General features: G+C 40.9%; 1 protein-coding gene across 1 annotated transcript; it reads left to right on the top strand.

Moving 5' to 3' along the window:
- The first annotated feature begins 212 nt into the window (after window positions 1–212).
- Window positions 213–27332, top strand: PPEF2 (protein phosphatase with EF-hand domain 2). The gene is made up of 18 exons (XM_069976735.1): window positions 213–323; window positions 3778–3795; window positions 7019–7045; window positions 7669–7796; window positions 11546–11603; window positions 13195–13370; window positions 14485–14599; window positions 17172–17218; window positions 17519–17685; window positions 17759–17795; window positions 19708–19857; window positions 19940–20350; window positions 21493–21678; window positions 22266–22408; window positions 22489–22595; window positions 24137–24300; window positions 25423–25510; window positions 26630–27332. The coding sequence occupies exons 1-18, from the start codon at window positions 260–262 to the stop codon at window positions 26830–26832; spliced, it is 2289 nt and encodes a 762-aa protein (XP_069832836.1). The 5' UTR covers window positions 213–259; the 3' UTR covers window positions 26833–27332.

Here is a 27332-nt window from a genome sequence, read left to right as displayed (position 1 = left end):
CTTGATAGATGTTTCTTCGGGGCTTTACTCCATCACAGGTCCAAAATCAGAGCATCGGGATGTCTGCTCCTGATGAAAATACCATAGTCCAACCTCCAAGGGACCAGTCCCAACTCTTTTAAATTATATAAAATAAAGCATTCCAACAACTCTAAGTAAACCTATGAGTGATCCAGAAAACTTTTCTTTTTGTTTTAATATTTAGAATGCTTAACCATATACTACAATAACTGAAGAATTGCATGCCAAGCTGTGCATCATGGGATGTGGGTCATCCACTAGCTCAACCTCTAACAATCAATCCATACACAAGTCTAGGAAAGGTAAGCTCACAGGCATTTGCAATAGGAAACCAATGAATTAAAGAGCTAACAGTGGTGAGTGTGGAAATGTCAATGCTTGTCTCACTTATGCAGGATGTGCTACATGATCCCAGTATCTAGTTTCCATAATGTTTCATTAATAGATGGGTCTTAAGTGGAACCTATCAGACAACAAAATCCTCATCATATATCTAGGTATTAGCAGCCATTGATGGTGAAGAAACATCCATCATCAATAAACATGGGGGAAACGGTTTGGGAAAATGTAACCAAGAATTGAAATCTTGTAGAATAATATACAAAAAGCTATCAAGGCAGCAGGAACATGCAAGGGTGCAAGGTACTGAAGTCTTGTTCATTTGAACAACATTGCCTCACTCACTGCTACTCATAGTATGGTGATCGCAGTTTGAGTACTTTTAAATTTAAAGTGCAGTTCAAGTAATACTGCTACTTCCCTTAGGGTCTTATTACACGGAGCGATTTTTAACGATTAACGACTAACGATAAACGATCGCAAACGAGATTGTTCATCGTTAACCTGAAATTGTTCACCATATTACACAGAACAATGGTCATTAGTTACGATCATAACTACGATCGTTACTATGATTGTTTACTCCTTCTGATCCCAGGAAAACAATGAACAATGTGCAATTACACTGAATGATTAGTGAAAAAATGCCGAACGATAAGCGATAATTTTAGGTTCAGATCTAAATTGTAGGCAACGATCAAAAAATCGTTCTTACGTCGTTGATCGTTGCCTACAATTACACAGAACCATTAGCATTTAAATTCAAACGATATAACGATATTTTGCACGATAATTGTCCCGTGTAATAGGGCCCTTACTCTGTGCGGTGGACAGTGTTACCTAGACGGGGCTTAACGGTACCAGGGGAGAGGAAGCCCAACTGCCATTAAGACACTGTCCACCAATGGAATGAAGCGATTTTAGAGCAGAAAGAAGATAGACAAGTGTTATACAGGTATTTATCAACGGTGCAGTATCTAAGCTTGTGGATGGTGCAGAGAACTGAGTAAGAGGGGTGATAGTATGACTTTAAGGGCGACAGCACTTGCACAAATGCTGCAGCTCCATGAAAAAGCTGTTTGGAGGGGTACCTGGAGTCGGACCTCCGCAAGTCTAATATTGATGGTCTATTTCATGAATAAGCCATCAATTTCTTATGTCCAGATAACCCATTTAATAGCATTCAGAGATTCATTCTTTACAGTAGCCAAATGGACCATAAGAACCTCTACTATGGAGCTGACCTATTGACTGCTGTGGAAGAGTTTTCTCTGCATGCTTTGTGACCTTTGATAAAATTACTGCGCAGAAGGGAGGGGGGGTCTTAAACTTTCAGTTGTTTTGAATAGCAGATCCTGTGTTATCTATATAAAGGTGTCACATTTAACTGTAATCCTGTCTGTAATGATAATGAGGATAATGCTCATTATCAGAACAGGTTGGCCTATTGTTAGGCTTAGTGGCCAATATGAAATATTCAAGAGTTAATTGTGTTTTTTGTTCTTATATATTGACATAGACAATAGAAATACAAATATATATATTTAAAGGGGTGGTCTGGCCAGGACCCCTTCTTTGACAATGCCTGGGGAGGGAGTGGGTGAAAACAATTACATCCATATACCTCTCTGGCTCTAACGCTGCAGCCCACATTCCGCTGCTCCGGTCCCTGGTGACGGCTGCTTCCAGGGCTTTGAGATTAAATGTGGCAGACCTACTCAGCCAGTCAGTGGCAGTGGCGGCCAGGGACCAGAGCAGCAGAATGTGGGCGACTGCGCTGGAGCCAGGGAGGTAAGTGGATAAAAAATTTTCACCCACCCCCCTCCCTGGGCACTGGCAAAAAAAAGGATCCTGGAAACTTTAACATCCATTTAAATAATAGGAAATTTTTTAATAAGACATTCAGATTGTAGGGGATGCATTATCAGAGGCAATCCCTTCCAGAATCTGGCCCCCGAGGTAATAAGCCTATGAACAACCTGCCAATTATTTTTCCTACACTTGTTACAGTAAAAATCTTTTGGCTATGCACCCTAATAGGGGGGACAGTTTGGCAGGTTTGGCATGCTTGATAGTCCTCATGATGTATTTCTTCTGTACACTTAGTTTTGTTGTCTAGAGACAAAATGTTTTTAAAGTAAAGTACCCAAGTGCTGTAAAAACATACATACCCACCTGCCCCTAGACCCTCGCCACTGATGTTAAAGGGAAACTGTCAGCACCCGGGCCCTACCTCAGGTGCTGACAGTGTGCTGTGGTTTGCAGGCCCCTAGTGAGTTATGTTACCTTTTGGTAATTTGTCCGTAGGGTGGATTATGCACAATCTTCTACTGTAATGAGGAGTCAAAGAGGAGTTGTGGCTCGCCGTTTGTGTCGTGCTCTGGCACACCTCACCACTCCTTCCTCCTCCCTCTTCTTTATGAATAATCTTTTGCCCGGCCTCCTGTTCACTCAGCTGTCAGCCAGTGTCTCTGAGTGTTTAGTTCAGAAATAAACTGCCTACAGAAGATTGATCTGCAATTAGATATAGTTTAATCTCCAAGTCTAACTGTGCTGAAGCTGTGGTCTAGGAGTAAGTCGTCTGTCTAGCGACCAGTACCTAGTAGTTTGTGTCCCCTGATTAAAAAAAAAAAATATATATATATATATATATATTTTTTTTTTTTTGTTATTATTATTTTTTTTATTTTTTTTTATTTATTTTTATCATTGTATCATTTTCAAAAGTACAACAAATCCCAACCGGGTCCAAATGAGTTTAAAATTTAGTTTTTCTTTGTAATTTTCAAGTAACAAAAAGAAACAAGACACACAACACATTTTGGCACATAAGGCACAAAAAAAAATACAGTAATAATACATTCATTCAGTTTTTTATACAGTGATGAAAAAAATTAATAACTATATTTCATTTCCAACAGGGGAAATGATCCCAGGGAAAAAAACTGATAAGCGAACAGAAGGCCAGGCATCTGAGATTATTCATGAAGAACAGGGAGGAGGAAGGAGTGGTGAGGCGTGCAAGAGTGCGGCACAAATGCTGAGCCACAACTCCTCTTTGACTCCTTATTACAGTAGGAGACCTGAGATTGTGCATAATCCACTCCACGGACAAATTACCAAAAGGCAACATGCTCACAAGGGGACTGCCAACTACAACACACTGTCAGCACCTCAGGTGGGGCCTGGGTGCTGATAGATTACTTTTAAGGCGGCTTCTGGACTTTGGTGCCCCAAAGCCCCCAAAATGGGCTTTCTGCCCATCCATCCACTGGTAAATAATGAATATAAATATTATTTGATCTATTCATTTATAATTCAAATGCCATAAAAATATTCTTTGATAACTGTCAACATTATACTTTTTGATTTGCATACCATTAAATACAGTAACTTTTTGTTTCTGTTATTCCAAAGCACACTCTCTCACACCAGGTATGAATATATATTTATAACAATTATTTCTGTATATGCAACATAGGAGTTTAGCTGTTTCCCAGATGCCCTACTGTGCACACTTCTCTAGTACCACATATAGTACTTACTGATCCTGGTCCCATCTCTAACATACATTGACACCGTCTAATGACACCTTTGTACAGCTGCTCTCAGGTTCTAATTCACACTGTTTCTTAAAAAAACGCATAAATACCAGCTCCTGCGTGTCCTGATAGCAAGTGGCGGTCCCGCTGTGGATATCTCGCCGTCAGCCCATCTGTGCGCTCAATATGCAAGTGATCGGAAATAAGTCTGATGGCCATAGGAAATCACTGGAGCAGGTGATGAGATCTCCGCAGCAGGAACGGGAGCTGGACATGCAGGAGCTGGTATGTATACAGGGCCTTGACTAGGGGGGAGGGGGGGCTGCTGGGGTGACAGATTCCCTTAAAGAAATTAATAGGGGTTGTGATCACAAGCAGTATTACAATATACTCGTTTTATTTTATTTTTTCTTAAGTGTCTAACACTCAGAGCAGGACCGATCAAAGCTTTTGACATGTCTCTATGACATGTCAAAAGTTTTGTATGGTGACAGTGACACTTTTTGTTTTCTAGGTTTAAATCAATGTTTTACATGCAGCCAAACTGTGCTCCATGCTCCCTCCATGCCGATATTTGGTATTCTCTCTGTTCAAAAAAGAGACCAAACACAGGAAATCCCAGTCCATTGTGCACTCACAGAGGGTGTAACTGAGGGCAATTAACTTAGGATAATTATATTATCAGCTCTGCAGCTGTACCAGGTGACAATGCTCTTTGTTATACAACAATTTAGTCAGTATAATGTCACTGTGTTACAGAGGTTTTGGTGCTGTATACTGCAAATCTGCTTGCAATCACAACCCTTATTGTTTTCTTCAAAAAAAATATTGTGACAGTGCCTCTTTAACCCCTTAACGACATCGGGCGTAAGTATACGCCCCCACAGGGTGGGCTTTAATGCAAACGGGCGTATACTTACGCCCGATGTTTCCCCGATCGCTGTGTGTTCACACACAGCGGTCGGGGAAGATGGCCTGCTATAATGTATAGCAGGCCATATCTGCTCGTCGGCACGGGGGGTGATTAACCCCTCCCGTGCCGACGATCGCTGCTATATGCTGATCTATACAGATTTTTTTCTTTTTTTGCGCCCTAACGCCGCTGAGTGCTGATCAGCATCGCCCGTAAGTGCGGCGCTGATCAGCAACTCCTCCTTTTTGGCGTAGGGGCGTTTTTCCCCCCTATATCCTACCGCCACTGGCTGCAGATAAGTGCCGCACATAAGTGCGGCATTTATCAGCAGCTCCTTTCTTTGGCGAAGGGATATTTTTTCTTACTGTCAAAAAAACGTCCAAAGAATGAACACATTGGACAGAGGGCAGAATCCGCCCATGCATATAATGGAGTGTGACAGGAGCGGAGATGCGCACCTCCCTCAGTCCGCCGGCGGGTGCCAGCTGCGGAATGCACAAAGGGTTATCCTTCGCCATTCCGCAGTGTGTACGTACCCTTAGAGTGTATGAAGGAAGGGACACCCAAATCCAGCCCCCAGATGCCACCCCCCCCATCCTCGGAGTTAGTGGGAAGATCGTTCGGGAACTGATCTTCCCACTGCTGGATAAAGGTTACCACCTGTACGGGGATAACTTTTATACCAGCACCCCCTCTTCCGGTCCCTCTCTGCCCGAGCTACTGTAGCTTGCGACACGATCCGTAAATATCAGAAGCAGTAATAAAGCCCTAATATTTAGCAGCCATGGAGCAGACCCAGCGCTTCTGGATATGAAGGACCCCGTATCGCACCAGGGCAACATTTTCCAGGTGACGTCCCCCACACTGGAAAACAGGAGACCCCAGAAGAAGTGCAGAGTGTGGCGTAACAGGGGGATCAGGAAGGACACCATTTTCCAGTGTGACTTCCTCTGGATCAACACAGGTTGAATTTGATGGACACCTGTCATTTTCAACCTTAAAAACTAACAATTGGCCTAATACCCCCAAATAAATTAGAATTGTCCCTTTTCCCCAGCTAAATAGGTATGGCCGCCATTCCCATTAGAGGATGCCATGATGCAATTACAAAGCCTCTGTGCGGCCAGGACAGTAGAAACACCCCACAAGTGACCCCATTCTGGAAACTACACCCCATAAGGAATCTAAGGGGATATGGCCCCCTGGTGAAGGCCACATTTGGGCCGTGAAAATGAAAAAATTGTATTTTTTATTTTCATGGCACATGTTCCACTTATGTGCCCGTCACCAGTGGGGTCCATATGCTCACTGTACCCCTTGTTGGATTCCTTATGGGGTGTAGTTTCCAGAATGGGGTCACTTGTGGGGGGTTTCTACTGTCTACTTGCTAATGCTATTTAATATATAATTTATGTGGCATAACCATTTTCTGTATAAGCAGAAAGGTTTCAAAGTTTGAAAAATGCATTTTTTCACAATTTTTCACGTTATTTTGGTGTTTTTCATAAAGATTCGTTATGAGTATCGACTCCATTTTACCAGAAATGTAAAGTACAATATGACACGAGAAAACAATCTCAGAATCAGCCGGATAGGTAAAAGCATCCCGAAGTTATTAATAAATAAAGTGACACAGGTCATATTCATAAAACTTGTCTCTGTCCTTAAGGCCATTTCAGGCTCTGTCCTTAAGGGGTTAAAGAAGAAGTCCGGGAATATTTTTTATCAAAGTATTGTATTACCCCCCAAAAGTTATACCAATCGCCAACATACACTTATTATGGGAAATGCTTATAAAGTGCTTTTTTCCCTGCACTTACTTACTGCATCAAGGCTTCACTTTCTGGATAACATGGTGATGTCACTTCCTGGATAACATGGTGATGTCACTTCCTGGATAACATGGTGATGTCACTTCCTGGATAACATGGTGATGTCACGACCTGACTCCCAGAGTTGTGAGGGTTGTGGCTGCTGGAGAGGATGATGGCAGGGGGACACTGAGGGACACAGGGCACTGGAGGGACACATATTCAGGGCACTGAATATGATGCACACAAAAGTTTGCGCACTGGTACGCAGATCATAGATTCTGGCATTTCTGTGCATAATTCTTTACAAATAATTTTAGAACATGATCTAAAGAATAATACTGAATATAGAATCACTGCCGGATTTAACAAAGTCTCAATTTATTTCTTAGCAGGTTTAATTGCTCCAGCCGGAACAGGTATGTTTCATCTTTGCCGAAAGACAGAAAAATATTTTAAAATACATATTTTTAGGCATGCAATATCACTGCTCATACCTAGAGGTATAATACAGATAGTCCTATCTGACCATTCATAGCAATAGAGTAAGAAAAATAAGATGGTAGAGAATTTCAAGAATATCACAAGTGTCGTCACTGAAATTGCACACTGATCGTTGCCTCTATGACATTTTAGTTTTTTTCACAAAAAGGGTTAATGTTGACATCAATTTACTACTAAAATTAAGCACATTGTCATTAAAACACTCTCAGAATCACTTGGATAAGTTAAAGTTTTGCAAAGTTATTAGCACATAACACAAAATAGGATTGGCCCTTAAGGCCAAATGTGGCTTCGGAGTTAAGGGGTAAAGAAACAATTTTTTTTATTTACAGATTACCATAACATAATCCACTGGACAGGTTTCATGCAGCTATAACATGGACACATTTGAAGCCTTTACGTTTCTATAGTGATTTAAGTTTGGTACAGCAGAAATTCAGAATTTATGGATGTTCAAACAGATCCTAAAATCCTCTCAAAATAGTTGGAAAAACCATTGACCTCCTTAAGTAATAGTCAATATCACTCCATTTCGCAGCTTTCAAATCAGCAGTGTTAATACAACGTTGGTACCGTCGCTACGTTGCCCAGTTGGAAGTGAGAAGAAGATGCACCTGGAGTATCTTTCAATCCATAGAATATACCGGAGAGCAAGATCAAATCAAGGTAATGTTTTTTTTATTCCAATAAATTACTCCTATCTAAAGGCATTGTCTAAACCAGCGCTTCTCAAACTTTTTCTACTGGAGCCTCACTTAACAGACAAAATGATACCCAGGCCTCACCGGAGTGACCAAGAGGATGCTAGGGCCTCACCATCTGTGGTGAAAGTCCAAGCAAATATTAAAACTATTCCTCAGTCTACCCTTCATTTGTCTCCTAAACTCTGTATAATATTAAAAAAGTGCAAAACAAGTCAATAATGTTCTTAAACCAGAGATTGTTACAAGAATTGAAAGGACTGTGCAGCTTATAGTCACTTTTGTGAAGACTGCCTCCCCAGCTGTGCCTCACCAACAACTAGTGGGCGCCTCATAGTTTGAGAAACACTGGTCTAAACCTATGGTTAAAAAAAAAATAAAAAACAGCAATGGAGCAAAATAAAAAATGGGGTAGTACTCACCACCTTACCCCCTTCCCTGCTGTGCCCATGCCAATGCTTTATAGTACCCACCGATTTCTCTTTTTCCTGCTCCAGCAATGACTTGGAATGATGTGACCTCCACAGACATTTTATGGCTCTAATCCTGACATATTAAAGGGGTTATCTGGTTATTTATCATCCCCCCTCATGGAGAGTATCAGTTCATTCCATACACGTCTTTATTTTTTCAGTCTCCTTCACCCAGTTCTGATCCCGCTGCCTTCTCCTGAAGACACAAAAAACAGTGTTTGTTTTCTCTTTGTCTTCCCCTCCCTTCTAAGACTGATGTAAACAAGTCCCTGGCAGGCTTTATCTGCAACTTTGTAGCTTCTTTGTAATGCTGGGAGGTTTAATCTGAGGTCAAGTTACTAACAAACTCACTGTGATTATCCCTCCCGGCATTACAAAGTTGTTTACATCATCCATCTTGGAAGGGAGAGGGGAGGAGGGGTTGAGAGCAGACATGGACTGAACAGCTCAGATATAGTTTTCTATAGTTTCTAGCAGAAAGCAGCAGGCTAAAAACTGAGGGAAGGAGACGGAAAAGGTAAAGACATGTATGGAATGAATTGTTAGTCTCCAGGAGGGGGGGATGAGTTAACATATATTTTACCTGGCTGGATAACCTCTTTAACATCACTGGGGGCACTGTTGGTGATTGGCCTCTATGGTTTCATTATCACTGGGACAGGAAGAACACAGACTGGCATGAGAACAGGAAAACACCCCCATGAGACTGGCAGGGCAGTGGTCAAGTATTAGTGCTTATGTTATTTTAGACCTTTTTAGGGTGTTTTTAAGTTTTTCATGGGTATGAATAACCCCTTTAACTTTAAGCTGACAGAGATTACTGGGAAATAACTAAGATTCCATCCCTGTACGTTCATGATAATTTCTCTTCTGATCAGTATCAACATTTACTTATCAATAAGCCTAATGCTTTAATGACCTAGATTTCTGGGTATGATTCATTCCCAAGGCTTTAGTCTGGTCAACAACATACTTCTGAGCCTGGATTACTTAAGGAGATCTGTAGTTTGATACAGACTGTGTTTTATATTTATAATGACATCTCTTTCCAATTTACTTTAATGTACTTTAATGTTATCTGTCACCAACCTTTCTGGTCTAAACAGTGTTAAAGTGAATGTACCATCACAGGTACTGAAAGGTTTCTTTTTTTGCAGTACCTGCTAGGCAGCACTGGGTTCCTACTCTCAGTACAGTTTTCTGCTTGAGCACCAGCCTGGTTCAGAGCACTGGGAACAGGCCTGGAACCCCCCAGTGTGACCATAACCCCTTCCCTTGGTGACGTATGCCTCCTTGATTATAATGGAGACACGCAGGGCCTGCCCCCAGTGCTCTGGGCCGGTGCTGAAGCAAAAAAAACAGCACTGAGCACAGGAATGCGCCGGCATATTGAGAAAAGGACTTTGTCATCGGGATCCCTATGCCGGTACAGGCATCTGACCATACTCCACATAATGTCACATGATATTATTAACTTGTCTATTGTCTAACAATGAGCTAAACAACAGATAAGCCAATGCTGAATATTCAAGTATTAAAGTACTCGATGCTCGAATTAATCCAGTGTAGGTCCTGCTACCTAACAGCTATGTCGGCTGCTGTCATAGCAGTGATTGGACGGCTGCTTTAGGTGACCTGGATCTATATAGACCCAGGTCTCCAGATGCTAGAATCAGACTTGCGGTCTGTTAGCTGACAGGGAGAGCTGCTGGAACAGAGCAAGTGTAGGGGCTTAGATTGGCTAGTTAGGTGGGCAATTAGCTTACATACAAACCCAACAGTTCTTTAAAGGAGAAGTCTAGCAAAAAAATTTATTAAAGTATTGTATTGCCCCCCAAAAGTCTCTCAGTGTCCCCCTGCCATCATCCTCTCCAGCAGCCACAGCCCGCACAGCTCTGGGAGTCGGGTCGTGACATCACCATTTTATCCAGGAAGTGAAGCCTTGATGCAGTAGTAAGTGCAGGAAAAAAAGCACTTTATAAGCATTTCCCGTAATAAGTGTATATTGGTAATTTGTATAACTTTGGGGGGGAATACAATACTTTATAAAAAAAAAAAAAAAAAAAAGCCTGATTTTTCCTTTAAGGACTACTAGTAGTAATAAGTCGGTGTGACTGAATGAGCTAATTCCATGCATTATACAAATATTGGAAGGAATAGTATAGTGATATATACTGTATATGGTAGTAGTTGTTAGTTCTGTAAACATTCCAAAGCTATACTAAAGTCCTTTCCAGGACTAGAAAAGGCCAAAAAAAAAAATCATCTGCCATACAGTATAGTACTAGTGTTATCCAGTCTGACCAGAGCACCCTTGGGGAGTATATGCCGCTGTATACTGTGCTACACTTTTAGCTTACAGCAGTATACTCGCTACAAAACTTGAATAATTTTTTTCTGACTAGTGTTAACCCTTTCTGGAAAACAAAGCACAAAACATCATCTCCTGCACAGTGTAATACCAGTGTCATCCAGTTAAACGTAGTCCTACTGCCACCATGTAGTGGTGGGGATTGCGTATATGCAGCTGTACACTGTGCTACCCCGTTTTGCTGACAGTAGTATATGCACTACTATTCAGAATTTGCCTCTTTTTTCCTATTTTTGCCAGCCCTTTGCACTTGGTGAATTGGCTGGATAAGTCTATCAAGTCTATGGTTGTCAGAGATGACAGGAACTAATGTGAGAGTGGCCAGCTTTTAAAGGGGAGTTTTGTTTTGCTTTTTCTTTAAAATTGGGATTTTTTTGTTTCCTTTTTTTTTCTCTACAAATAAATGTACAGGGTGTTTCCTAACTTTTTTTCCCCTCACTTTAAATTGGACTTTATCTTGGGGTGGGTGCACAATATTGTCAGACTGAAAAGTGACAGAATTCAAGGACCTGGGATCCTTTAATGCATCCACGCATGCTCCCCCTGCTGTGCCAGTTTAATTTCTATGGTGTTTCCATAACTTTTTGAGGTTTTCAGGTGCACCAGACACCCTCTCCTCTGTGAATAGGAGGTTGAGTCTCCCATTGGCTTTAATGGGGTTTGTCAAATCGAGCTTAACTGTGAAGAAAAGGCAATCTTTGGTTCCACGACTCCTGCCACGGTCAAAATTGGTGTGTAGCCCCAGCCTAACCAGCCGAAAATCAGGAGGTCCTCATGTCCTGTTCCTGCTGGAATTGTAATTTGTTGTAAATTTACTTCCGATATACCCATTATGCCTTAGTTTATTTTTACACTATTTGTTTCTTGCAGCTTTATGACTTTTTCAATTTCCTCATGGATCACTTTGCTCCAGACAACAGCAAAGAAAGTAAGTCAATCTTTAATTTTTGAATTTGTTTGAAAAAATTTCTGTAATCAGAAACCAATATATTCTACAGGAACCATTCAGCAGGTGTACTGTGAGACCTAACATAACAAGAAGCATGCAAATCACATCATTACTAGAGACGAACAAATCCCGAGTATGCACAGAATGTGAGCGTGCAACATTTGAGTACAAGTGGCCGCAGAAGTTGAATGGAGCCCTAAGGCTGCCTGAGAAACATGTATACAGCCATGGGCTATAGGCACGTGTTCATCTCTAATGATTACAATTTTACCAATCTGTGTTATTTTGTGGAAGAAAAGGAAACAAAAAAAAAACACGTGTCTATATATGCATGTTGCTATATTCTCCCCAGTTCTTCAATAGAAATGCTTGAGTCCCATAAAAAAAAGAATCACGATTTGTAATAAGAAAAAAACAAAAACGCAGGGGGCAAAACGCTGAATAAATAATAACACCTATGCTAATAAATTACACTTAATTAATAAAAAAGTTCCCCCTGCAGCTCTGTATCTGATGCGCTGCTGAGCTTCTTGTCTCTATTGGCTCTGCTGTTTTTGTTCAGTTCGATTAAGATCAAGTATGCAAATCTGCCCGTTAGGAGCACTGGGGGCGTTTCTCGGCCCCACGGAGCTCACCCCCTTTTCCCCGGCCCTTCCGCCGCCTCCTTCAGTAACACCTTCCCTATGCATATTCATGTACGCATAATCAGGCTGGTCTTTGATGTGCTTCCTAACTGGCCTGACTATGCATACATGAATATGCGTTACCGAAGGAGGCGGTGGGCGGTGGGGCCAAGAAACGCCCCCAGTGCTCCTATCGAGCACATTTTCATATTTGATCTTAATCGAACTGAACGAAAACAGCGGAACCGACAGAGAGAAAAGGCATGGTAGCGCGAACAGCAGCAACAACAGCAGCAACAGTACAGAGCTGCAGGGGATTATCAGCAGGTTCGTTTGCACAAACCTGCTCATAGTTCCCCTTTAAGGCCTAAAAAAGACCATAAAAAATAGTTTCTGAAAGAATTGTAGAGATAGTAGTTACACCCAGGCCCTAATGGGTCCCCAAGGCCCCCTACCTCATATGAAGACACCATTATTGTAAATAACATATGGTAGTTGGGTGCTCCGCCACAAATTTTTCATTGGGCCCCTGAAGATTTAGATTATGTGTCTGAAAAGAACAACTATATATGCTTGAAAGGGAAACGTACAGCAGGTTAGAAGACTCTAAGAATGAAAGTAATATTTTTACCTTCATCCTCAGCACAGTTTTTGGTAAATCTTGACTTCACTAAGTAAATTAGGCGATTGGGCATTGGGCCGAGACTACCCATCTGTCCGCCCCTCCTCATATTTATCTGGCACTCTGCAGTGACGAATGTCGGAGTGATGTAACTACATACAGAGCGCCTCTTTATTCACGAGAATGGGCCAGCAGGCAGGATCGATGCACCAAACCGACTAACTTGCATTTGAAGGGTTTTCAAACCTGTTGTTATCTCCCCTTAAAATAAAGAACCTTCCTTCACTTATTTATTATATAACATAAATGTTCTAATTTTTGTAAGGGGATTTCATCTGCCGTATGTTCACTGAAGAGGAAAACCTAAAAGACACCGAGCTAGAAAAATACTGTGACTACGAATCGATAGAGGTGCCATTGTCATACACAGGTCCTCGACTGACATTCCCTTTAAAGCCTAGCCATGCAGCGGCCTTAGTGGAGGCATTCAAACAGAAGCAAGTAAGTATAACTTATCACCTTATGTAGTAGATCCTGTGGGTGAGTAGATGGTGGATATTTTCTCACTGTCTTGTTATGTAAGGTTAATAGTCTTTGACTATTTATTACCTCGATGTCTAGTTTATGACTAATGTTGTAGTGCTTCTTTGGAATGGATTATTGCCCCTACAAATTCTATATTTAATGTCTTTAAAGGGGTTATCCAGTGCTACAAAAACATGGCCACTTTCCCCCTACTGTTGTCTTCAGTTGGGTGGGGTTTTGAAACTCAGTTCCATTAAAGTAAATGGAGCTTAATTGCAAACCGCACCTGAACTGGAGACAACAGTAGGGGGGAAAGTGGCCATGTTTTTGTAGCACTGGATAATCCCTTTAATGTCTAAGTATTGGACAAAAGTTTTTGGCAGGAGTGAAAAAAAGCTGCAAAGTAAGGCATCTCCCATCAGGTGTTTGATGGTTTAAACATAACAAGTTATACACAGGAGGTGTCAGTAATATGGAAGATGATTTAGCTTTACTAGATATGTTGTCCAAACAATGGAGTATCAGCCAATCAAAGGCTGCGGAGCTGTCTCATCCCAGTCAGCCTGTGATTGGCTGAACAGGCTTTCACCGGAGAAGACAAATGGACCAGACCGGAGAGGAAGGACCCCAGGGAAGCGCGGACATGTAAGTATCCTGAGTGGCTCATTAAAGTTTGGTTTAGCACAAACCCGAACTTTACATTAAAGTTTGGTGAACCTGCTGAATTGAACTTTTCACAAGTTCGCTCACCTCTTGTGACAATCCTACTACTGAGTCACTAGTTGGAAAACACTGCTTACATAGGTAACAAATAAGATGAGCGAACCTAGAGCACGCTCGGGTTTGTCCGAACCAAAATGCTCTGCATTAGATTACCATTGGCTGTAGAAGTTCGATGCAGCCCTAGGGAGTAAGGAAAAACATAAATACAGCTTATAGATTTAACCTCTTCAGCCACCAGTAATGAAATGCAGAGCGTTTAGGTTTGGATGATCCCAAGCGCGCTCGAGGGTCGCTAATTTCCACTAACAAATAATAGATGTATGCTTCCAAAAGTTGTTTTATTGTCTTTCACTGTTCTTCCTAGTAGCAGCTCCATGCACGTTTTGTGTTACACCTTTTACATGAGACAAGGAAACATCTGAAATCACTGCCAAATATCAAACGTGTTACAAGCAGTTACAGCAAGGAGATCACCATATGTGGTAAGAATTTTTTTGTATTTTAGTGACTTAAAGCGACTCTGTACCCGCAATCTGTCCCAGTCGGCAGGTGATGCAGTTATTGTCCTAAAAAACAACTTTTAAACTTGCAGCCCTGGGTCAAACTGCCATGGCCAAGAGTATCTGTGCCCTAACCTTGCACCACCCCTCCGTCCCTCCTCCCCACCCTCTTCATCATTAGGAATGCCACTGGAAGGATTTTTCCTATACATCTGCAGTGGACACTGCACAGGTGCCTTAACGATCCAGCCCATGTGCCGTTTTGTCACAGCTGATGAATAGGAGACAATCTGCCTGGAGCATTCCTAATGATGAAGGGGGCAGGGAGAAGGGACAGAGAGGTTGTGCCAGCCTAATGCATAGACACTCTAGGTCACACCAGTTTGACACAGGGCTGCAAGTTTAAAAGTAATTTTTTAGGACAATAACTGCATCACCTGCCGAACGGACCGCAGGACAGATCTTGGATTAAAAGCAGCTATCCGAAGGTACAAGCAGTTTGGGGTGGGCAGATTGTGGGTACAGAGTCATATTAAAACTATTATATGTTTTAACTATATCTTAACCACCAAATGTCTGACAGTGCCAAACTACTATCAGAGCAGCTACAGCCAGTTACATGTCCTGTTGAGCGCCACCAGTAGCATGCTCAGTTTGGCTATACGTGACTATCTGGTCTTCAAGCGTTTATTGTTGGGAAGTGCCGAGAATGTGGTCATAATACAGCATAGTATGTAGGACAGTACTAGGGGCAGCAATAGTTTGGTATCTGCCAACTGCCTGGATTTCCCCTCCCCATTGAATTATCCACTAACCCCCTGTCCTGTGCTCAAATGTGATTTGCTTGGACGAGTGTCCATAATTAGTAAAAGATAAAAAGGTAACGTTCAGCGCAAAAGAGATTCCCCTATATTTCTACTAGCAATAATATTATGTTACTGTGAGTGTGCCGTACGTCGTTGGATAATGCTATTAATGACTGTTCCTTTTACACGGCATATACGTAGTGCATATGAAGAATAATGAACAACCAGTGATAATTTAGATGACTAAATTCCTATTACCTGTTAGTAGCCGCTGGTTTCCTATTAGTCGTCGCTGGTTATTTTTTGTAGTACTGTCCGTGATGCCGTTGTTGCTCCAGGATTCACTTCTTTCAAGAATTTTCTTCTTCGATGTGGATTCCGAATACAGGTGAAATGCAGGTGATATGCAGATCCCACTAGAGGCAGATCCCACTAGAGGCTCCCCGGCCAGTGGCGCTACTCCGCAGTGATCTGTGCTATCAGTTCAAATTTCCCCGGAGTTTCAGTGACGTCACTATTGCTACGGGTGCTTGGTGGAGACAAAAAGATTATCAATGCGTTTCAGCAACAGTTCCGGTTGCCCTCATCAGGATAATCCTGACGAGGGCAACCGGAACTGTTGCTGAAACGCGTTGATAATCTTTTTGTCTCCACCAAGCACCCGTAGCAATAGTGACGTCACTGAAACTCCCGGGAAATTTGAACTGATAGCACAGATCACTGCGGAGTAGCGCCACCGGCCGGGGCGCCTCTAGTGGGATCTGCATATCACCTGCATTTCACCTGTATTCGGAATCCACATCGAAGAAGAAAATTCTTGAAAGAAGTGAATCCTGGAGCAACAACGGCATCACGGACAGTACTACAAAAAATAACCAGCGACGACTAATAGGAAACCAGCGGCTACTAACAGGTAATAGGAATTTATTCATCTAAATTATCACTGGTTGTTCATTATTCTTCATATGCACTACGTATATGCCGTGTAAAAGGAACAGTCATTAATAGCATTATCCAACGACGTACGGCACACTCACAGTAACATAATATTATTGCTAGTAGAAATATAGGGGAATCTCTTTTGCGCTGAACGTTACCTTTTTTTTTATCTTTTATTATTCCATTCAAGTGAACCTACGGGTGTTCACTGTGGACGTTCTTAGCAGCAATTTTTGTGCAGCGCTAGTGAGGGGTTGACTTATTGAGTTACACCCCGTTAATTTTTGTAAAACTGTCCATAATTAGTGTTGAGAAACTTTCCCAACCCGAATGCTCGACATTTGACTCCTAGCAGCAGTAGACATTGGGTACTGCCCAAGGGAGTTCGCTCAACACTATCCTTCAAACTATACTAATTCTTTGGTCCAAGGAGCTTTATATATTTTATAAGTTATGTTATAAAGAAAATCACAGGTGCTGATATAATTTTTTTTTCAATACTTGCTGATCGAAGCCGATTCCAGTGCACCAATATCTCCTCCAATCACTGTCACTCCTCATTACTCTTCATGTGAGGCAGGAAAGCCATGAGAGGCGATATCAGTGCACTGGGCCCGCCTCCAGTGCACCACACTTGCTAAGTAGCTTATACCGTAAGACTGAGATAGCGGTGGTGGATCTCTGAATAAGCGGCACAGCTGGAATCAGCGTGATCAGTGAGAACCTGTGCCGATAGATTCACTTTAAGTAGTTAGATCAAATTATACGCAGAAGTTGTCACTTTAACATGAATCTTCTCTTTTATCAAGGAGACCTGCATGGCAGACTGGATGATTTGTTTCTGATATTTTACAAGGTGTGTGGTAGGACTAGCTTCTTAATATGATATTTTTTATTCTAAATTACCATGTTTTTTTCCATCTGAAACATTTATGGCATATCCACAGGATATATATGTGCCCTGTTACATACATTAACTAGTAGTATAAAAAACTGTGTAGACAATAGTGAACACTTACATACATGCATTGCATTTTTATGGTCCGCTTTTTATTCCATGTGTTTTCATTCTATTTCTTTTTTTATTGAATTAACCAATTCTTGCTATAGTAACATTAAAAATGATGCCCATGTGGTAATATTTCTCTACTTCCAGAATGGTCTCCCATCACCAGAGAAGCCTTACATATTTAATGGAGACTTTGTGGACAGAGGGAAGCAGTCTATAGAGATTTTGATGATCCTATTTGCATTCTTACTAGTCTACCCCAAGGTTGTCCATTTGAACAGAGGAAATCATGAAGACTATATGGTTAACTTAAGGTAAGGAAAATATATATATTTTTTATAATCTATAATTGATTTATAGCTAAGTTATTGTCTTTTTTTTCTTCAGGTATGGATTCACAAAGGAAGTTATGAAAAAATATAAGGTATGTCTGCTGAATTGAACAAAGCAAGCTTTAAAGTGACTCTGTACCCACAATCTGCCCACCCCAAACTGCTTGTACCTTCAGATAGCTGCTTTTTAATCCAAGATCTGTCCTGGGGTCCGTTCAGCAGGTGATGCAGTTATTGTCCTAAAAAACAACCTTTAAACTTGCAGCCCTGTGCCAAACTGGCATGGCCTAGAGTGACTATGCATTAGGCTGGCACACCCTCTCCGCCTCTACTCCCCGCTCTCTTCATCATTAGGAATGATCCAGGCAGGTATTCTCCTATTCATCAGCTGTGTGAACACGGCACATGAGCTAGATCATTAAAGTGTCACTGTCGTGAAATTTTTTTTTGCAGAAATCAATAGTCCAGGCGATTTTAAGAAACTTTGTAATTGGGTTTATTATCAGAAAAATGCATTTTTATCATGAAAAAGCTGTTTGAAGCTCTCCCCCCTGCCTTCATTGTTCTCCTATGGAGAGAGCTAAACAAAAGACCAAAACAGGACAACAAAGAGTTAATCTACAAATATCTCACCCGTTATCTTCTTGGACAGTCACCACTGACCTCCCTGACCTCAGATTACAGCTGTCACCCAGCTCCGTGCCTGTAATCCTCTGTTATCTGCTTTCTGCTGCCGGCTAACTCCCTCCTTCCTCCTCCCCCCTCCCCTCTCCCTAGAGCAGACAGGGTACGTCTCCTGCAACAAGTCACAATTTTCAGATTTTTCAGAGTGGATGAAAAAGAGGAAGGAGGGGGGGACCTGGGAAAAGGCTTTTTGCATGCAGATAATGGCAGATTTGGCTAATAAACCCAATTACAAAGTTTCTTAAAATCGCCTGGACTATTGATTTCTGCAAAAAAAAAAAAATACGACAGTGACTCTTTAAGGCACCTGTGCAATTTTCACTGCAGAGGAATAGGAAAAATCCTGCCAGTGGCATTCCTAATGATGAGAAGGGTTGGGAGGAGGAATGGAGGGGTGGTGGGAGGAATGGAGGGGTGGTGCAAGGTTAGGGCACAGATACTTTAGGCCACGCCAATTTGGCACCGGGTTGCAAGTTTAAAAAGTATTTTTTTAGGACAATAACTGCATCACCTGCCGGACGGACCCCAGGACAGATCTTGGATTAAAAGCAGCTATCTGAAGGTACAAGTGGTTTGGGGGGGTCAGATTGTGGGTACAGAGTCGCTTTAAAATTGAAAATATTAGTCTTGAAACCCCAGTAAGGCCGGAATTGGAGTAGACTTTTTTCTAAAAAAAAATAAAAAATATCACCAAAAATGCTAATTTGGGGGTAGAGGGGTAATGTAAAAAACACTGCAGCCATAAGTAATCTAAGATTTAATGGGAAAATATGACATGCAATACCTTTGACATTCTTTGCTGTGGCATTTTTTATTTATTTATTTTTTAAATTTAAAGGTTTTTTATTTTCAAAGACAAGAAGAGAAAGTATACAATACAAATGGGAACTCGGGACGGCAAGTCCCTCTGGGGGGAAAGGGGTAAATACAAGGAATGATGTAAATGCACAGAATGCAATCGTAATCGTGAACTGTAACAAAGAACAGTAGGAATGTCAACATCCGTAACATGACTAGAAAAAACGGGATCAGTATTCCGGTCGATCTCAGCATAAGTGCTGTGGCATTTTTTTAAGGGAGGTTTTGCATTTTTCAGTGTTTTCTGAAACCACAACAGGCCCTGCTTAAGCATCCCCCACCCCCCTATACATTTCTATATGGGGGTAGAGACACCAAAAACCAGAGACTCTGCTGCATTCAAGTTTGCTAGTCTGTCAATTAGATAGTGCCCCCACCCCTCCCAATTTGGGTAGCAAATTTGCACAAAGTTGCACATGGTTTCCTTCTTGTAAATCTTCTAACAAAATATTCTTTCTAAAGGTTCATGGTAAGAAAATACTGAAAATGCTACAGAATGTTTTCAGCTGGCTTCCATTAGCAACAGTGATAGACAAAAAAATTCTCATTACACATGGAGGAGTGTCTGACTCTACAGATTTGGAGGTTTTATCAAAAATTGAACGACACAAGGTACTGTATTACTTAGTACATTAACTTTGCTTCCGTGCAGCATCATCATAACCTCATTAAAACAATGGTTCTGTCTCTTTAGTTTGCATCCACCTTACGGCCTCGAAAGAAGAAAGAAAAGTCTAATACACATAAAAATGAGGACAAGTCTTGTCAAGAAACCTTTACAAATGGAGACAACACGTTATCAGTAGGGACAACTTGGCCCCCACAACCAAGAAGTGGTTCGTTCTCATACAGTGCCACTCCGAGCCTCCTGCCGGCCTATAAGGGCAAAAGATCTGCCAGCAGCCCAACTACCATATCAACCGAGAGAAAGGAGATCTCCAAGCGGGTGCGGGAAGCTGTGGATAAAGAGCTGGTTAAATGTCGCAGACAAGTGGGTTTCACAGAGTCTTATATAGAGCCCGATAGCCCCTTGTCTGTGTCTGAGTCTGAATCCGACCCTGGAGAAATACAGGAATATGACATGGATAATGAAGAAAGGAAGCAGGTTTGGTATTTACTTTATATAGCATTGACCATTATATGCAATCTAAGGGTCCATTTACAAAGAAAGATTATCTGCCAAAGATTTGAAGCCAAAGCCAGAAAAATCTTTCTGACCTGATCTGACCTTATCTGACAGATTATCTGCCAAAGATTTGAAGCCAAAGCCAGAAAAATCTTTATGACCTGATCTGTAAATGGACCCTAATGATTGCTTATGTAAGGAGGACTTAAAATATTTTTTTAAACTTTTTTTTACACTTTATATTTAAAAAATAAAAAACCTCCTCAGTAAAAATTGAAATCATTGCCTTTAGGGTTATACAAATAAAATATGTAAAAAGATTGCTTTTTTTTAAATTTTATAATTTAGATTTTTTTAAATTAATATAAAAATCTACGGGGAACATGAACAGTGAACTGCATTCTCACTGACAACTGTTTTCAATGAAAACTAAAATATACAGAAAAAAAAAAACGTTAATGCTACATCCTAGTGAAAATAAGGTCACATAAAAGATACAAAAAAACCTGTTGTTTTTCTTCCATGGTGGGTTTTCTTTTTCTTTTGTAATCATTCCTAAAGGGAATGTGTCACCTTAATTTTCTTTACTGATTAGAGCCAGATACTAAAAGATGTTATTTTAATCTAATCTGTTTTTAGTTTCTGACTGTATCTTTTTTATTTCACTTTTTGTAATGGTGGCTGTCATCTTGCCTGGACTGTTCTTAACAGCATTTAGTGATGTGCTTTACAGCTAATCTCATGGACATAGACGACAATAGAAGGAGTCTTTCCCCTTGAGATGAATGTAAAACATTACTGAGTATGCTCTGTGACCTTTGAAGAGGTCATTCCACAGGGAGCTGCTATTGCCTCCTCTATCTACTGGTGTCACATGTCGCTGCAATGCTGCACAGATCACTTTACAGCAGACTCCTCTTATCACCACAGACACAACAGTCTCAGTTTAGTTTTAGCCCCAGTGGTGAGAATGAAAACTGCAAGATTTTAGGATTATTTTATAATATAGATTTTAAAAAATTGATTTTTTTTTTAAAAGTCACCAAAAATTTGAAAAAAATGTTTAACATAAAAACATTATTTAAACAATAGGTACTATTTTTCGCTGATATTTTTCACAGATTGTGGACATTCTTTGGAGCGATCCCATGGCCCAGGAAGGATGTAAATCAAACAATGTTCGTGGTGGGGGATGTTATTTTGGTCCAGATGTCACAGAAAAAATCCTTAAAAAACATGGGTTACAAATGTTAATCAGATCTCATGAATGTAAGCAGGAAGGATATGAGTTTTGTCACAATGGCAAGGTATATACTTTTTTTTTTTTTTTTTTTTTAAACAATAAATCTATAAAATTCTTAAATGGTATAAATCCAGAGCGTATTTAAAGGGGATATCCCCATATTATTGTTTATTACTTATAACAGGATCACAAACAGGTATCCCACTGAACAGGTGTCCCCAAGATATTTATCACCTATACTGTGGATAAGTTATACATTAACCATATTTTCCGGTGTATAAGATGACCCCTGACTTTTAGCAGAGATGAGAAGGGCTTTTAGATGCTGTCCTGTGATTGGCAGAAAAGTAAAGTGCTCTGTGCTGCCACCTCTGTCTATGTCAGGAAGTGTCCAGAGCTGGAGCAAATCCCTATAGAAAGAAATCCTCTCCGGCTCTGGACAGTTCCTGACATGGACAGAGGTGGCAGCAGAGAGCACTGTGTCAGACTGGAAATAATACATCACTTCCTGCAGGGAATACAGAAGTTGATAAGTACTGGTAGTGTAGGTTTGTAGGTATTTTTAAAGAGTTTTAGAAGCACAGATACAATGTTGGTATACCATAAAATCCATAGGAAATACATTTCATCTGCTCTGTTTTTGTTTTGTAGGTTCTGACAATATTTTCAGCTTCAAATTATTACGAAGTAGGCAGTAATAAAGGGGCATATGTAAAGCTGGGGCCCGACCTTGTGCCCCATTTTGTTCAGTACCAAGCAAACAAAACTACAAACACCCTAACCTTGAGGCAAAGGTACTGTTCTATACACATGATACTGGTTATCTGTGCCACATTGCAGCACACGTCCCTTATGAAGTGTCTTTGTGTTCCAGAGTGAGTACGGTGGAAGCTTCCGCACTGAGGGCCCTAAGGGAAAAGCTCTTTGCTCATAAGTCAGATCTCATTAATGAATTCAGAAGATACGACCCTAAGAAGTCTGGTAAGTCATACAGGGCTTGCACAATAGAAGTATCCTAAATGCAGAAGACCAGTCCATAGTAAACGGCTGCAAAGATGACAGCATCAGCAACGTGTAGGGAAACATTCTATATGTATTCTCTCTAGTGCACAGAGATGAGTCTGATTGTTCAGCACTTGAATACTGGTTCCCACTGGGTAAAAATAAAGACAAATAACGGCCGTTGTTGCAAAACAACACCCTTTATTAATGATCATTGGCCATTAGTTGTGTTTATTTTTACCAAGTGGGAACATAGCCTATGGCCATGTTCACACAGTGTATCTTTTTTTTAAAGACAAGAGCAGACGTTGTTGCCAATTAAAACAACGTCCGTTCTTGTCTTGAAAAAAATGAACATCAATGATTTCAATTGAAACAAAGGCCATGGAAATAATTGAGTGTGTTGCTGTCAATTAACCATTGATTTCCAGTCACACCTATAGGGAGGCCATATTATAATGATTTTAAAATAATGTTTATAATGGCCGTTGTTTGTACACAGTGTGAACATAGCCTATGGCTGCATCCAACTTCTTCAGGCAAAGATTTAAATGCCGAGCGATCGATTTGCGCTCGTCCGTACACAACACCTACATTTTGATCCATGCGGTAATCTTTGTCAAAGACTGTGTGGGTCAGAATGAGAGATGAGCAAATTTATATTTCAAACTAAGCAAATCGCTTTGCTTGCTCGGCAGTTGGCCTATATGCGGGCCTATACACGGGCTGCCTTTTATCGCTGTGTCCCCCACCCTGGATGCCTGGAAAAGCTTCATCCAGTCCTGGGAAACTTCTCCCAGTTTCCCAGGACTGGAGCCAGCTTTACCAGACACCCGAGGTGGAGCAGCACAGAGATCAAAGGCAGCCCGTGTATAGGCCCGCATATAGGCCAACTGCCGAGCAAGCAAAGCGATTCGCTTATCTCTAGTCAAAATGTTAGGCACCGGACGGGAATACATTTTTGAATATTTTGTAGACCCTGCAGACGGGCCCCTTTATCAGTTTGATTGTATTTGGTCAGTGGATTCCTGACTGTGGTAAATCCTGCATCAGATGCTTCAATTTACTAAGAAAGACTGCTGTAGGTAAGGTCCATCAGTCCCATGTAAAATTAAAGTGACTGTACCACCAGGCCAAGGCTGAAGCACTGGAGGCGGGCCGACCCACCCCCAGTGGGAAGAAACCCCAGCCCCTCCATGACGTGACTTCATTAGAATCAATGGAACCCTATCATAGAGGGGCTAGGGTTTCCTGCCACTAAGGGTGGGTTGGCCCACCTCCAGTGCTTCAGCCTGGGCCTGGTGGTACAGTCACTTTAAACATTTTACACATAAAAATCTAAAGAGTCTGTATTGCTAGATAATACATTATATAATTTACTTTGTTTTGTAAATTTTAAGGCTGTGTTCACATATGCAGTAACACAATGAAAATGCAATCATTTATTTGCAGTAATTGATCTATGAAACTATGTGTGTAAAACATACCCTAAGACATTAAACTTCGCCTCACTTATGCAGGGTATATAACGCTAAATGACTGGGCAACCGCACTGGAGTCGGTCCTGAATCTAGGCCTGCCTTGGAGAATGCTTCGGCCACAACTGGTCCGAAATGCTACAGATGGACTGTTGAGATACCGAGAGTGGTTTGATGAACTTGCTGTGTGCCAACCTATCAAAGAGGTAAAATAACTTATATTTCACCTCTTATATTACAGTGTATAGTACATCTGGCGCCTGCCAGAAAACTACATTTCCCATCATGCATCTCCCCGATTGGTCCATTTGCATATTCACCCCATTAGCTTTCTTACCTGCCCACTGCTGTCATTACTATTGCACAGTAAACACAGGAGTTTTTTTTCACAGATTTTTTTTTTCCACAACAACCCAATATGTATTCTATACTAGCTGATAATGTAGCAGAGCTGACGTGCGCATGTGTTTACCAGGGGTGGGGGTGTAGTGTAGGTTTAGCTTAATTCTACCTGTGAATGAAAACATTCTATCTAGTTCCATCGAGACTTTAAGAACATCCATAGCCCTTACAATATGCAGAGCTGTGACACAAAGACAGGTAAATATGCCTGTATTCATTGACAGCAAGCAGTGATAGAACTATAACTTTTCATATTCTAGAAACCTAGGCTCAGGGACACATGTAAGTCTATGGAAGCAGCACAGGTGCATGAAGATGCAGATAATGTCTTCTGGGGGCCGGTTTACCAAGTCAATAGACAAGCTAACCCAGCCCCCAGAGAGGAGATCACATGTCCTGTGACTACTAAGGGAGGGAAGAAGAGGGAGCTGAGTGTGGCGAGAGTGGACCCAGAGTAGAGGATTTTAGACATCCAGAGAGGATAAGAATGAGGAAAAAAAACAGGGAAAGGGTGCAAGATAGGTAATACATGTATATTAGACATAGGGTGGTATTGGGAAGGGGGATCGTTTAGAATAGTTTTTGTTAGGCTGGGTTCACACTGCGTTTCTGCAATCCGTTCAACCTATTAGTTTTTAATTGGTTACTTTTACCGGACAGCAAAACGTAACGGTCAACACTATCTTTGTGTCCGTAAAAAAAACCACAAACCGTTTCTTTTTTATAATAGAAGTCAATGGAAAAAAGGATCCAAACGGATCACACACAATTGCATGCGTTTTTTCCATAAAATGTATACGTTAAACGGATTGCAAAAACACTGTGTAAACCCAGCCTTATTTGCTTTTTATGTACCAATGTAAATGTATCCAGTAATGTCAACCTTTACTGTATTATCTGAGGTTTACAATCTTTATTTTTGGCAGAATTTACATTCAAGTCTGCTGGAGGCTCTCTACAGAAACAGATCAGACCTGGAGACAATATTTCGAATAATTGATAGTGATAGCTCAGGTAAGTCTGACTGTTACACAGATTTCTAATATTTTCAGATTATTTTATTATGTATGTAATATTTTTATCTGAGGTAGCACAGTTAGGTCTGGTATTTACGGAGGCCTTTTAGGAAAATCATTATATTTGTGTGATATAGGCAAACTAAAACTAGACATTTTTTAATTCATGCCGGTTTTTGTAGCATTTCATGGTAATCACTGAGTGTTCCTTTCATCAACATCATTGTCAGGATTCTTCTGTTTTTTTTTTTTCTTTTCTTAAAATGTAAAATGAAATGTACAGCTCTGCAAAATCAGTTTAAAGGAGAAGTCCAGCAAAATGTTTTATTAAAGTATTGTACTGCCCCCCAAAAGTTATACAAATCCCCAATATACACTTATTACGGGAAAAGCTTATAAAGTGCTTTTTTCCCTGCACTTACTACTGCATCAAGGCTTCACTTCCTGGATAACATGATGATGTCACGACCCAACTCCCAGAGCTGTGCGGGCTGTGGCTGCTGGAGAGGATGATGGCAGGGGGATGCTCAGTGTCCCTCAGTGTACCCCTGCCATCATCCTCTCCAGCAGCCACAGCCCGCACAGCTCTGGGAGTCGGGGCGTGACATCACCATTTTATCCAGGAAGTGACATCACCATGTTATGCAGGAAGTGACATCACCATGTTATGCAGGAAGTGACATCACCATGTTATCCAGGAAGCGAAGCCTTGATGCAGTAGTAAGTGCAGGGAAAAAAGCACTTTATAAGCATTTCCCGTAATAAGTGTATATTGGGGATTTAGGATAACTTTTAGGGGGCAATACAAATTTAATAAAAATTTTCATTGGACTTCTCCTTTAAGAAATAAAAGTTTGGTTCCTCATCAGGAGTCGTGGAGTGCACCAGTTATGTTACATTCCAGTTACTCGATGTTATACCTTTTTTTTTTTTTTTTTTTTTTTTGCGATTTCATTTATGTGCCTTTGTACCCTTTTGGGTGTTGATTGTATTGCTGGTTTTATAAAAATTGAATTAAAAAAAAAAGTTTAGTGCCTATAGGCAACAAAGACAGTTTCTCTTTAAGAAAGTCATATTATAAAATTTAAATTAACCATTTCTTCTGCTTTGTTTTAAGGACTCATTTCATTTGAAGAATTCGAACACACGTGGAAGCTGCTGAGCTCTCACTTGAATATAGACGTCAGCGATGAAGCTATCTGTAACCTGGCTAAAAGCATTGACTTCAATAAAGACGGTAACATAGACATCAATGAATTCCTGGAAGCTTTCCGTTTGGCTGACAGACCTCATTTTGAAGACAGAGAATCGGATTTTTGATGGAAACCAGATATTGTGAGAAAACACAAACTTTCTGGGCATATAGCGGATGTTTTCCTGCTCTTTATACACAGTCCGGGACAATTGTAGGTTTCCCTAACTCTCGTCTATGGTTTCAAACTTCTGGTTTTGAGAAGAGAATAGATCTATTTTTTCTATAGAATTCTTTAATGCAAAACACAGATAACAGACAGAATCTGGCAAGTTGGATTTCGTTAGATAGCTGTTAGTCAGTCGTTTTACAAACCGACAATTTGTGACACCAATGGGTCTCAATGTATTTTTTCAAGCCAAGAGGAGCCACTCGTAGACATTAGTTGCTAGACCAGCGCTTTACAAACTGTGAGGTGCCTCCTAAGTGTTGGTGAGGGACAGGTAGTGTACCTGAAAAGTGCTATGTTATAAGCGGTCACTGTCCTTTCGATGGCTGTGACAATCTTAGTTTAGCAACATTAACTTTAGTTTAGCAACATTAACTTTATTTTATAAGTTATCTGGGC

Source organism: Dendropsophus ebraccatus, chromosome 7 (assembly GCF_027789765.1).
Source record: "Dendropsophus ebraccatus isolate aDenEbr1 chromosome 7, aDenEbr1.pat, whole genome shotgun sequence".
In the NCBI taxonomy this organism is placed as follows: domain Eukaryota; kingdom Metazoa; phylum Chordata; class Amphibia; order Anura; family Hylidae; genus Dendropsophus; species Dendropsophus ebraccatus.
Note: the sequence above shows the minus strand (reverse complement) of the source record. Positions and strands in the feature narration are given on the sequence as shown.

Bases quoted from the DNA above. Each gene is read 5' to 3' on its own strand.
- PPEF2 (XM_069976735.1), top strand. From the start codon at position 260: ATGGGATGTGGGTCATCCACTAGCTCAACCTCTAACAATCAATCCATA. The intron at 7,046-7,668 runs GTATGTTTCATC...TCCATTTCGCAG, and splicing joins AATTGCTCCAGCCGGAACAG to CTTTCAAATCAGCAGTGTTA. The intron at 7,797-11,545 runs GTAATGTTTTTT...TGTTTCTTGCAG, and splicing joins GAGAGCAAGATCAAATCAAG to CTTTATGACTTTTTCAATTT.